The sequence below is a fragment of the Meriones unguiculatus genome, chromosome 10 (genome assembly GCF_030254825.1).
Source record: "Meriones unguiculatus strain TT.TT164.6M chromosome 10, Bangor_MerUng_6.1, whole genome shotgun sequence".
Classification (NCBI taxonomy): domain Eukaryota; kingdom Metazoa; phylum Chordata; class Mammalia; order Rodentia; family Muridae; genus Meriones; species Meriones unguiculatus.
In genome coordinates this window covers 576,687-589,637 of record NC_083358.1, presented here as the reverse complement: position 1 = coordinate 589,637, position 12,951 = coordinate 576,687, and the positions used below count along the sequence as shown (strand labels likewise).

The following is a 12,951-nucleotide window of genomic DNA, read 5'->3' as shown; positions in this document are numbered from 1 at the left end:
AGAAGTGGGCCAGTTCATCTTCACTTACTTCGTCATTTAACCTAGTCACCTAGAAAGTCTGATTGATGCCTCCAGAATCTAAAGACTGTAGCTTAGCTGTCATATCTGGCATATGGAAACATTTTGATGGTGAGTAGAACACACAGACATCTGGACCATTCTGAAATCTGAGTGTGGAAACAAAACAGTGGGTCTTCGGACATGTTTATCACAGAGAACTGAATTAGTGTTACATTGTCAATCAGTCACAGACACTAACATTCATCACTGTAGTGTAAATAAGTAGATGCTTCTGACTCTGCTGCTAGCTAATGTGACTTGGCGAGTCAGGGATCTGCCTAACAGGGTTGTCATGATGGCCTTGTACAATCCACACATGAAAGTCAGACATAGAAAGCCAATTCATCCCAGTTCTTGATCCATAATTACAAATATCATCACTAATGACAATGTAATAGCACAGTAATTAGTCTTAGGCTCCATTTGCTACACTGAAACTTTTGTTATACATCATTACATAATAGGCTGTTAATTATAACGGAATGGAATAAGCCTGCTGGGCAAATTGAAGACAAAGGAGGCCTGTTGGCTGGAATGGGTTTTTGGTCATTTCCACAACTTACAAATCTTTTATTATATAACACATTGAATATATGTAATCCTTAAAGGGGAAATAATTTGATACTGTCAATTGAAGAAACTGAAAAAAGGACAACAGTGACTAATAGTCTGCTTTTTCATTCTACGTTAGGAAACCTCTTCAATGCCATCCTACCCAGCAGTTTCACAAATGATACAGTTTAATAGTTCGGCTGACATTGTTTTTTTTTTTTTTTTTTTTTTTTTTTTTTTTTTTTTTTTCAAATTACTCATTACTATGGCGATCTGGTGATTCGAATGTATATTTCCAATAGTTAACCCCGTATGTGTAATACTGTGTTCCTCTCCCAAGTTGAGACTAAGAAGGGGATGTTTCAGGGATAGAAAAGCAAATTCCGTGAATGAAAACAAAAAGATAAACTCAGTTCAGGCCATTAAGTTCTACCTGGCTGTGATCTATATACAGAGCAATGTGCCAAGTTGTACATTGAATTAAATGGACGCTGGCTTGTGAGCTTTTTCCTTTAATGGCTTTGGCCTACTTAGATGAACCAATAAAGAGTGGTCTAAAAGGGCTGGTGATACAAGCTGAAGACATGAGCTGGATCCCTAGGACCCAGGCACAGGAGCAGACAGACATACAGAACCTCAGCACTGGGGAGGCAGTCACAGGTAGATCCCTGGAGCTCATGGGCTGACCAATCTACCTGAACCAGTGAGCTCCAGGTCCAATACAAGATCCTGTCTCAAAAACTTAGATGAAAAGAAATTGAGAAATGATACTTGATTTCAACCTCTGGCCTTCACATGCATATGTACATAATTATATAATTATTCACTAAATATATCTTATTGAACAATCTAGTCATAGAATCTATTAGTACCAACTACAGATGAACCATTCATATGTACAAATTTACTAAAGTACTTATTATGTATAACACAAGATTTTAAATTCAGGGATACAGGACTCAGGGCTGTACCCAGCCCTAAGGCTCCACTTTGTCCATAAAATTTTATTTTACTTATTTCTGATAAAGCACCAGAAGAACTTCCCTGGCTCAAAGAGCCATTGCGCTCTTTCAAAAGTTAGTTTAGCACACACCAACAGTAGGAAGCAGTATCAGCATCCTACACCCTCACAGTGATGGATCCATTCCCACTTGTGTTTCTCATTTTCATCATTCTTTCACATTCCGCATGCCAAAACCTGTCCCTCTGCCCTTTAATAGCATTTCTGAGTCATGTAAAGGAACACTTTGTGATCTAAACTATGGAAGCCTAGCAGAAAGGTTGGATGGTTTCCATTGCAGTTTGTGCTTATCATATCTGATTTATTTTATTGGTAATTTAAACATCTCTTCATTTTCTTTGCCTTATCAGAACCAACAGACCTGGATAAAAAGAACACAGAAATTAAAATTGATGAAACAGGTAAATTCATCTCACTCATCAACCTCTTTTACTTTCTTGTGGTTTTGCTGCTTGTATAGAAATGTCTCTGGAATCTTAATACACTAGTATGTCCAGGCAGCTCGGATAAAATGGGACCCTGTGCTTAGGGGAGTGGGTGTGGATTGGATCTCTGTCTGCCCCTAGCTGGTAGGGAAGTTGGGGGTGACACTGTGAGGCTGCACTCCCAGGAGTGAGTATGCCCCATTCCTCCCTGCCTGAAACAAAAATCACAAAATGGAAAATTGTGGAGACTATTCATGTAGTCACCTGAAGCCAACAAATTCTTGTGCCTGTTCACCTCCCAGGCAGAATCTTGAGGAGGGCAGCTTCTTGAGGAGCCTGCCTTCTCTGAGGATCTTGTCCTGTTTTCTTATCCTGGCCTGACATCTGGGGTAACTTACTAAGGACTTACTAAGGAACTTCACACTCCAAGCAGCAAAGGCATGTCGTCCTGAACCCTCAGAGCAATTGCACAAGGCAAGCTTACTCCCATTTGACAGACAGCAGGACTGAAACAGAAGTAGCATAGCTAATTAGGGGTGGCCTTGGGTGTTTGATTAGCTCTAAAATGTGTGGTTTGGGTTAGCACTTCTCGGTGCTCAGGTAGAAGACCTGGCCAGCATTGCTCACAGCTGGCATGAGCAGTGACGATTGCCATCCATCGCCATTAAATATGGCCTACTATATGTACAGCCAGTCACAAACGGAGAAATAATAAACACAGCTCTGTGCTGTTGCAAGTATTAAAACATTTTCAAGTCCACACAGCTGTAAACTTTATTAGAAGTTGTTTCAAAACAATCTTTCATCAAGGGAGAGAGTATTAATATGCCCCCAAGGCTTGTTTTTCCCTGCTTAGGGACTCCCATCTCATATTTTTAGTTTTTGCTGATTGGAATCTCAGTTGATCAGGGCACCATTAAGTAAACACCACACAAGCTGCCCATTAGCATTTCAGTCCTGCTCCTAGCACCAGGTAATTAGGCTCAAAGCCCCCATGCTAATAACTTCTCATGTTCCACTCTAAAGCAAACACATCCCTAGGGACTCCTTTGCAGAGCAGCGTGACGGTCTCCAGCAGCATGACCAGGGTGGTGAAGACACTGATTATTAAACATCTTCTCTTTGGCACAAACACTGTTTCTCAGTCCATGCCACAGTCCTTTCTGCATGACAGGAGTAGGCATTAACTTATTCAGAAAAAAGGTCTCTCTTTCAGTATTACTAGCATCATCTTTGGTTTAAGAGGTGTTCATGGTTTTCTGTGTATAAACCCATAGGGACACCAGGAACAGCACCCCATAGTGGCACCATTATTAGGCCTGCCTGGGAGGTCAGGCAGATGTCAGGAGAATGTTTAAATACACCCACTAAACACATTAGATAACATGTGACGGAGATTTGGCAAAACTTCATGCCTGCACATCTGAGGCTGAAGCTCAGCTGGTAGAGTGCTTGCCTAGCGTGCACTAAGCTTTGAGTTTAATCCACAGCAACATAGGTAATAGGCATAGTGGTGCATGCCTACAATCCTAACACCAAGGAAGTGGGGATCAGAAATGCAAGGTCATCCTCGGCTACATGCTGAGTTCAAGGCCAGCCTGGGCTTAGAGGCCTTGTCTCAAATATAAACACATCTGTCAGTCTAGACTGATTTAGTCTAGGTTGTAACCTCAGTGTCCATCTCTACAGTCCAGCACAGCCCCCCCTTCCTCCATCCCCATGCACAGAGGTGAACAATGCCTCCCAAATCCTTCCCTTTTTCCTGATTTTCTGTCTACTCACTTGTAGCCTTTCAGTGTTCATGAGTCAATCTGTCTCCTTCCTTAGGGAGCACCCCAGGATATGGAGAGGAAGGGGACGGTGACAAGAACATCTCCAGAAAGCCAGGCAACGTACTTAAGACCCTGGACCCCATCCTGATCACCATCATAGCCATGAGCGCCCTGGGGGTACTCCTGGGCGCAGTCTGTGGAGTTGTGCTGTATTGTGCCTGCTGGCACAGTGGGATGTCTGAAAGAAACCTGTCTGCCCTGGAGAACTATAACTTTGAACTTGTGGATGGAGTAAAATTGAAAAAAGATAAACTGAACCCACAGAGTAATTACTCAGAGGCATGAAGCACGGCGCTGGAGGGAGCACTGGAGGACAGCGGAGGTGCGGGACTCTTGCTCTGCTTTCACTGTAAGCTGGGAAGGGCGTCCATGACGCCACGCCAGGCTTTTCTCAGGAGCTTCAATGAGCGTCACCTACAGACACAAGCAGGTGACTGAGGTGACAACAGGAATCGTGTACAGCCCACTTTCTTCTCTCGGTTTCATTTGGGTAATCAGAAGCCAGTTGAGACTAAGTGTGACTGACTTCATGGTTCATCCTCTCCCCCCCCCCCTTTAGTCCTCTCTCTCTCTTCTTACCCTGTGGTGGATTCTTCTCGGAAACTGCAAAATCCAAGATGCTGGCACCAGGCATTGTTCAGTGGGCCCTTTTGATGGACATGTGACCTGTAGCCCAGTGCCCAGGGCATATTAGCGTAACTACATTTCGTGGGATGGCAACACCCACCTTTGCATCGCTACCTGCGGCGAGCACAGAAAAAAAGAAGAAAAAAGGAAAAAAAAAAAGACTCACAGACTGTTTTGTTTGCAAAGTACTGTGGCCTCAGTACCCATATAGCGTGTCCGCTCTGTTCACCAAGCAATATCAACAGATTTTCTTGATGTTTCCAGTGCTGTACTGAATCTCGTGTTTGTGACCTCTGCTCAGAATACCACACCGTGCAGCCACCAAACTACTGGCCCCGGTGTCCCGCTGATGACCACCACAGAAGTCCTCGGCACTGGCTAGTCTTCGTCCTCTCAAGTGCCTTTTTGTTTGTACTGGTTCCTTGTGTCCCGTGGATGACCTACTCTGTTTCTGGTGAAAACCCTCTCTTCAATCAGACCTGGTGGCCCACTGACTAAGAAGAAAGTATATTTTAGTGTGCGACGCCGACCCTGGGAAGGCAAGGGCTCTGAAGACCTGGCAATGTGGCGTGATCATTCTGCTTTTTTCTGAAGTTCAATGTCATATCTCTTGACCCTTTGTATAAAGCTGCAATGTTCTCTCTCATTGTTCTTTCCTATGGAATGTATTTTCAGATGTAAACTCTTGGCTCTTTCCTTTCTCTGTTCTTTGTTTTTTTGTTTTTGTTTTTATTTTTGTTTTTTCCTCTCTCTCTTAGAATGAAAGCATTTGCCACTGTCCAGAATGAACCTTGCAGCTTTAACCTGCTGGCAATGGCGAACAGTTTTACTAGACTTTATGTTTTAAGATAATTAAGTAAGAGGAATTCCTAATTTTGTCCTCCAAAGTCTAACTTTGGGTTTCTTGTTAACTGGTTAAAGTGACAGTATCTTTTTTCCTTAAGCCATGTGCCCATCCATTCTGATTAGATTGATATTTGATATGAATGTTTGTGTCTAACGGAAGTCATAAGTTGAAAGAGAAAAGAATGCCAACTGGCTTTCAGATAAGAGCCACAGGAAGCACTGAATAAAATCTCTGAGTCTAAAAGGACCTGAAATTTTTACATCCAAATAATGAGCCCTGAGAACCTTCTTGCTTGTTATTGGATCAGAGGGGGAGAGTGAAAAGAACAGCTCATTTAAGAAATAAACAATAAATCTGATGCCTGAGGCAAAACTATGTTAAGACCAGGCAGAAGGGGCACATAAAATCAAAACAAATGTTTAGAACAACCCATTCAGCAGAACCTCTGAAAAAAAAAAATAATGAATGCTTCTAGAAACTTCCAAGGCTCATAAAGAAAAAAAACAAAACAAACAAACAAACAAAAAAAGCCTGTCTTAGGGCTGGCAAGACATAAGCCTCAACAGCACGAAGAGGTAAATAACTTAACACAGAGCAGCTTCCGACTGATGAATTTCTGTCTTGCTGAGCTGTGCACGAGAACCCCAAGCTCTCTCCTTTCCTTGTGTGGGTGTAGGTCTAACTCAGTTATGTTTCTTAGAGATCACCTTTGCTTCCTGAACAAATGGCTCGTTCACCCTGGTTTAATGGGATTGAGAATGTCTTTTTTCCAGGAAAGTATTGATCACTAGAGAAAGAGAGAGAGAGAGAGAGAATGTTTTTATTCCCAGGAGCATCTATTCACTTGTTATAATCATACTGGGAGGAAAGCATTAAGTAAGACTTTGTTTCTAAGGCAACAGACTTTACCATTGTCCTCAGCCAAGGAAAAATGATACTGCAACTTTAAATTTTAAAGTACCTTGCACTGATAAATATATTTAAAAGTTATATGTTTATAAAGTTATTAATTTGTAAAGGCAGTGTTACAAAATGTTCAGTTTATATTGTTTTAGATTCTTTCGTAATTTTTAAAGGTGTAAAATAACATATTTTTTCTTTATTGAAATCTATAAGACTTTCTGTAGTAAGATGTCTCATTTTATGGTATCTTATTGCTTCATGTTTTGTACCCTCATAAAATTTTGTGCAAATTTTTTTTACAGAAATTTTTATTTTCTATGATGATATGTATGACACTTGTAAATTGTTTCAAAATGAACAGCGAAGCCTTAACTTGAAATGACATTTGTATTCTCTGAGTAGCATAAAAACCACCTAGAATGAACTGTAACTTAAGCTCCAGACTACACATTCCAAAGAAGCAGTGAATTAAACATTTTCATAAAAATCTTAACCCTGGTGGCTGTTGTTCCATTAGCTGTGTTCTTGTTAAAGATACTGGGGTCAGACCACTTTCTGGGACTTTCCAGGATTTAAATTATCTTTTCAAACTAATCTGACAGTGGATAGAGAGCAAGGAGACACTTTCCGAGATGGGAAGCTGAAACCAGCACTTCAGAGCTGAGCGAGGCAGAACTGGTCTCTAAGTGGACATTTTCCCACCCAAATTATATCGGTTTTTATATCCACATGGTGAAGTTGGTTTTATGATATTAACAGATTATTATTGGTGAGTTTTGCCCCTGTAAGAAATAGGTAAGGAATGTATACTAAATTTAGGAAAAGGGGAAAACTGAGCATGGTGTTGGGGAAATGAAATGCCTATTCCTTTGGGAAACAAAACAATAGAAAAAATAATGACATGACAGCCTCCCTGAGCACAAAAAGGACAAAAACTGTTGCGCCAAAACATGTTAACTAGATCCTTTAGAAAGCCTGTCACAATGGTGCTAGCAGAACCCCTTCCCAACTCCACAAGGGTTACTTGTCTGCCCACCTCAAGGGCAGAAAACCTCAGCCCAGAGAGTACTGGACTATGGGGCTGCACCCCATGCTCCAGCCAGGAAGTCATGTTTTCTCTACTGCTTGCTTTCCTGGGTACTAAAACCATCTCCCAGGACTTACCCAAGAATACAAAATGCTCCCTTCTGTGTGTGTTTTTAGGTCTTTACCTAGAAAGAAAATAAAATCAGGTAGTCCCTTCACTGAAATTAAATTCTACTGACATTCAAGGACATTTCCAGAAAACATGATGCATGCAAGCAAGCTGTTTATCAGAATTAATCTAGATAGGTTTTATTTATTTCAGTTTGGTTTTGTTGTTTGCTTTTTTGTTTTGTTTTTGAGGTAGGGGCTCATGTAGCCCAGGCTAGCCTCACTATGCAGCCTTGAATTTCTGATCCTCCTACCTCTGCCTCTGAGGTGATGAGAGGTATATGCCAAGGTTATACAGTGTTAAAGATGGAACACAGAACTTCATGAATGCTAGGTAAGCACTCTATCAGCTGAGTCACAGCCCCAGCCCCTAAACATTGTTCTAGAGCAATGCAAGGACCACGGGGCTTACTGTCTCTGTTTCTTTTGAGGCTTTAAACGTGGAAGCTTCTCATTCCTTTCTTCTCCCTGGATGGTAGTTTAGCTAAGCATTGCTTTTTGTTTAATAAATCACTGTATGATACTCCTCAACTTTTTGAGTTAAAACATCATGAGGATTGACACACTTAATTTAAACATGAAAATTATTTACTGTCCTGTTTCCTGTGTGTCTTGATAACTTACTGCCACTGAGGCTGAATGTACTATCCGTGCAAATCAAAGACTTTGCCTAATGTTTCCATTTGGTAATTCTTCTGCTCCTTGGTCATAATTATAAGGCTTTGTGGTTCTGCCAAGAATTAGGTTTTTTTTCTCTCCTAAACTATATGTGCTTAGGAATCTTAAGCAACTCAGAAGCTGAGAAACCTGAGGGAAAGAGCCCTTAAAAGAAGTCAAAATTGGCATTGAGGCATGTGTGCCCAGGAGGCTTCTCACCACACAAAAACAATGAACATATAAAAACAATAAACAGCCCATGAGGGATCTGCTCTTTCAGGGAAGGAGTGAAGGAACGTCCTATAATGCATAGGTTTCTTTTTGAGAAAACTAGCCTTTCTTTCTTTCTTTCTTTCTTTCTTTCTTTCTTTCTTTCTTTCTTTCTTCCTTCCTTCCTTCCTTCCTTCCTTCCTTCCTTCCTTTCTTCCTTCCTTCCTTCCTTCCTTTCCTTCCTTCCTTCCCTCCTTCCTTCTTTTCTTCCTTTCCCTCCCTCCTTCCTTCCTTCCTTCCTTCCTTCCTTCCTTCCTTCCTTTCCTTCCTTTCTCTCTCTCTCTCCCTCTCTCTCTCTCTCTCTCTCTCTCTCTCTCTCTCTCTCTCTCTTTCAGGAAGGTCCCTGACTGATTTGAACTAGCTGTGTAACCAAGAATGACAGTGAACTTCTAATCTTCTGCCTCGACCTTCCCAACGCCCCAAGCCCCAGCCTTAGCAGTGTCCATTTCTACAACAACATTATAATAGCAAGTTTTAACAGTTTCCTTACTTCCTCTTATAAATGAGAACCCCAAGGTTCAGAGAGTGCATTTGCTCTTACTTCCCCCCATGACTCTTACCACTCCCTTTCAGGGCACTGTCTGCTAGGGCCTTCATAAATGGCCCTGCTATTAACAGCCTGTGTGCAAAATAAGAGCTGTCACTTGGATTTTATGTTTGATGGCAGGTGATAATTGTACATATATTGGAGACATGATATAATATTTGAATGCACATGTACATTGCGTGATGATCCAGTCAGATTAATAAGATGTTTGAGGTTTGATGACCTGTGCCCATCTATATTAATCTGTCACCACATTGAGCCATTTTCTTGGTATTTCATCTTCTGATCACTTCTACACCTTCAAAAATAAGGAAAGGCATCCCTGAAAGGTTTGTAAACATTCTAAACTGAACATAAAGCAGTCTGGGAGTTTAGCAAGTTCAAAACCTCACTCAAAGATAAAGATGTTGGCTCACATCTGTGATCCTAGCACTTGAGAGGGGAGTCCAAATCTCTCCTCAGAAATTTAGCAAGTTCAAGGCCCGGCTGGGCTACTTGAGACCCTGAGTAAATGAATGACTACAAGGTCAATAAAATCTCACTCAGGTGAGTTTTGTGGCCATTTTACCTCCATAATTTGTGAGGAGCCTAAATGGGGCTATTTCAAGAGAAAGAGCCACTGGTGTGGTATGGTGCTGGCTTAAAGATTTTGAAGTACTACAGAACTGTAGCAAATCCTGGAACTCTTCAGAGTGATGAGAGGAAACTGAGTTCACAACAACCAATTTCTCCAGTTAACTTATAGATCATACATGGCAACTGAGTTCTAAAGATGCTAATGTACTAAATGGTAAAATGAAACTGGTCTCTGCTTAATGTTTTCTTTGTGATTTCTAATTTTGTTGTTTAGGGTTTTTCTTGCAAGTAGATGGGTTATATCAGGTAATATAATTTCATGGTTAGATAGGGGCACCCAAAAGTTGTTGGGTTTTTTGTTTGTTTTGTTTTCATAGAAAGAGGGTCGCTAGCCAGGCCTGGTGGTGCCCACTTATAATTCCAGTAAGAGAGAGGTGGAGGTAGGAGGATCATTCTTGGCTACAAACAAGTTCAAGGTCAACCTGGGATACAAGGGACCAGGTTTCAAAATAAGGTCTCATCTCCACATGGTAATGAAATGGTACCTGGAAGATGTATAAAATGGCCAGTACCTCATTTCCTCTAGGTTGGGAACAAATACTCACTGTGTTCTGGCAGCTTCAACAAGAAAATGAATCCCCAGGATAGACAGAAGCTTCCCAACTACTTATGCCTCTTCCAGTGACTTGGCATCTCTGCTTCTCATTTGAACCAGATCCAACTACGCTCCTTTTCTTGGGGCCTTGTCACCACATCAGAGGTATAAGCCACAGGGCTGCTAGTCATGGTGTGATCTTGCTGGGAAGCCACCATCCCCAGTGAAAGCCATCAGTGCTCCAAATCTGCCAACACTGGAAGTTTCTCATTGTTGGCTAAATTATGTCCTAATGTCATAGGCACGATTTATTTGAAGCAGACGCAATCACTCTCTTCAGATCTCTTGGAATTCTGCCATGACTCAAGCCCTCCGGCTAAACGGAACCTTCTTTTAGGGTCTTAAAATAGCTTTGCTTTATTTGACTCGGTTTTAGCTATATTTAAACCACCTAAGAGCAGGGGAAGTTCAGTTGATGCTTTGCTTCTCTAGCACACATGAAGCCCCCAATTCAATCCTGGGAACTGAAAAATAAAGATGTATTTTATACCCCTATGACCCCAGCACATAAAATGTTAACATTGAAGGATCAAAGGTTCAAGGTCAGCTCATCTACATGGTAAACTCAAACCTCAGTCTGGAATAAATGAGAAACCCTATCTCAAAACCTTGTGTCAGTGGCCCACAGAATCTACTAAGTGGTTCTCATAAAACAGTGGTCACAGAGACTGAAACATCAGTCACAGGCCCTGTACAGGTCTGAGCTAGCTCCTTTGCGTATATATTACGGTCGTGTAGCTGGATTTTTTTTTTTTTTTTTTTTTTTTTTTTTTGTGGAACTCCTTGAGGGGGGCAGTCTCTGACTCTTTTGCCTGCTCTTGAAATCCTTTTCCTCCTCCTGCTTGGTTGTTTCATCCAACCTTGATATGAGGGTTTGTGCCCAGTCTTATTGTATCTTGCTAAGCTATTTTCAGTTGATATCACTGTTCTTTCTTTGAACAACAACAACAAAAAAGAGTGGATCTGGGGGAATATGGGGTGGGGATGGAGGGAGGAGAAGTTGCAATTAGGATGTAATGTATGAGAGAAGAGTAAAAAGATACAAACAGAAAAACGAAAAACTTTGCGTGGGGAGGTTTGATCTCCAGAATGTCAGTGTTCAGAGGTGGGGCCTTTGAGACGTGATTGGATCAGGAAGGCTATGACCCCAAGAACTGATATATCTGGTTTTGGAGTTAGAGCTTAATGGGTTAGTGGGAAGTAGGACCTAACTGGTGGAAGTATGTCACTGAGGCTGTATCCTTGAAGGGTATATTTTGTCCCTGGGTCCCTCTGTCTCTCTCTGTCTCTCTCACTATCTGTCTCTCTTTGTCTCTCTGTCTGTCTGTCTGTTTCTGTCTTTCTTTCTTTTTCTGATTCCTGGTCACTACAAGGTGATCAGCTTAGTTCTGCCATGTGCTAACTGCCTTGATGTTCTGTCTAGCTACAGTCCACAGTAATGGCACCAAATAATTATAAACTGAATACCATGAGTCAAAACAAATATTTTTCCTTTTAAGTTGATTATCTCAAGTACATTGCCAGAGCAACAGAAAGCTAATTGACATAGCTGTGACGGCTAAAATTATTAGAATGCCAATATGACACACAAGTTATAAAGTTATACACCTATCATCCTGTGACAGGCCATAACAAGCATGACCTAGACACTGTATGACATTACTGCTGTACCATGTTTATAATGTGTATATGAAACACAAATAAATTCAGTCTTATATTTAATCTCATCTTCAAGATATCTGCTAGTCAGGTTTTGTTTTGTTTTTTTTTTTTTACTAACAAATACCTGATATGATTATCTTAAAAGGAGGAAAGTTTTAATATGGCCCTTGGCTTCGGAGATTTCAAACAATGGCGAGTTTGCCCCATCGCTTGTGGCCTGAGGAAGCATGGAACATCACAGCAGGAGTGTCTGGCAGTAGATCTCTGTCCACCAGAAGTTAGCTAGCGAAATCAGGGTCCCCATATCCTCTTCAAGAAAAAGCCCTTGGGAACTTTAAGATAGCAGAGTTGGTAACTTGCTTGCTGTGAAAAACTGAGGACCTGAGTTCAAATCCCAGAACACATGGAAAAAAGCTGTGTATAGTTGTGTATACTTGTAAGTCCAGCATTAGGAAGGTAGAGACAGGAAGGTCCCTGGTACTTGATGACCAGAGAGTCTAATCTGCAAGTTCCAGGCCAATGAGAAACTGTCTCAAAAAAACCAAAGTAGATGCTGCCTGTACAGTAGCTTGGGCTGGCCTCTGGGCTCCACATTCATACAAACATGCATGTATGTGAGGAAAGGGACACATACGGGGGTGAGGAGTCCCCACTGACCATATCATGCCCAGAGTTACAGGCACCAGACTATAGAGGGGTAGAAGCTCCTGGGACAACTGTAGGGATGAAGAAAGAGGGTTCCATGAGGCACTCTCAGTTGGGGAAGCCAATCTGAAGTACAGTTTGAGCTTAATTTCTCCTACCCCATGAATGAGCCTTAGAGGGGAAAATTGGTGAGGCCACACTTTCACATTTCTTCCCAGAATAATGGAATTCTCAAATGTCCCCTAAAAATGTGACTACCCACAGTACCGAAAACATTTCTCAACATGCCTCCCCAACACACATGCACTTATACACTTCAGAAGGCAGCTGCATCATTTTGTACTAGGCACATGCAAGGTAATATTTGCAACATAGGGTTATGAAGATCACAGCTCTTTATGAGAGACTGTGTGTCAAAAAACAAAGTGGATGATGCCTGAAAACATCAGCTGAAGTTGGCCTCTGTCATAACTTCCTA

At 41.5% G+C, this 12,951-nt stretch overlaps 1 protein-coding gene across 3 annotated transcripts in view; it reads left to right on the top strand.

The window, feature by feature from the left end:
* Nrp1 (neuropilin 1) overlaps positions 1 to 6,760 on the top strand; it is a 143,007-nt gene extending 136,247 nt beyond the window's left edge. For all 3 annotated transcript variants that reach the window (XM_021647724.2, XM_021647720.2, XM_021647721.2), the window contains 2 exons: positions 1,984 to 2,034; positions 3,886 to 6,760. In XM_021647724.2, the coding sequence (XP_021503399.1) occupies positions 1,984 to 2,034; positions 3,886 to 4,175 (341 nt within the window). In that variant the 3' untranslated portion in view covers positions 4,176 to 6,760. The remainder of the gene's footprint in view (positions 1 to 1,983; positions 2,035 to 3,885) is intronic.
* Positions 6,761 to 12,951: the final 6,191 nt, after the last annotated feature.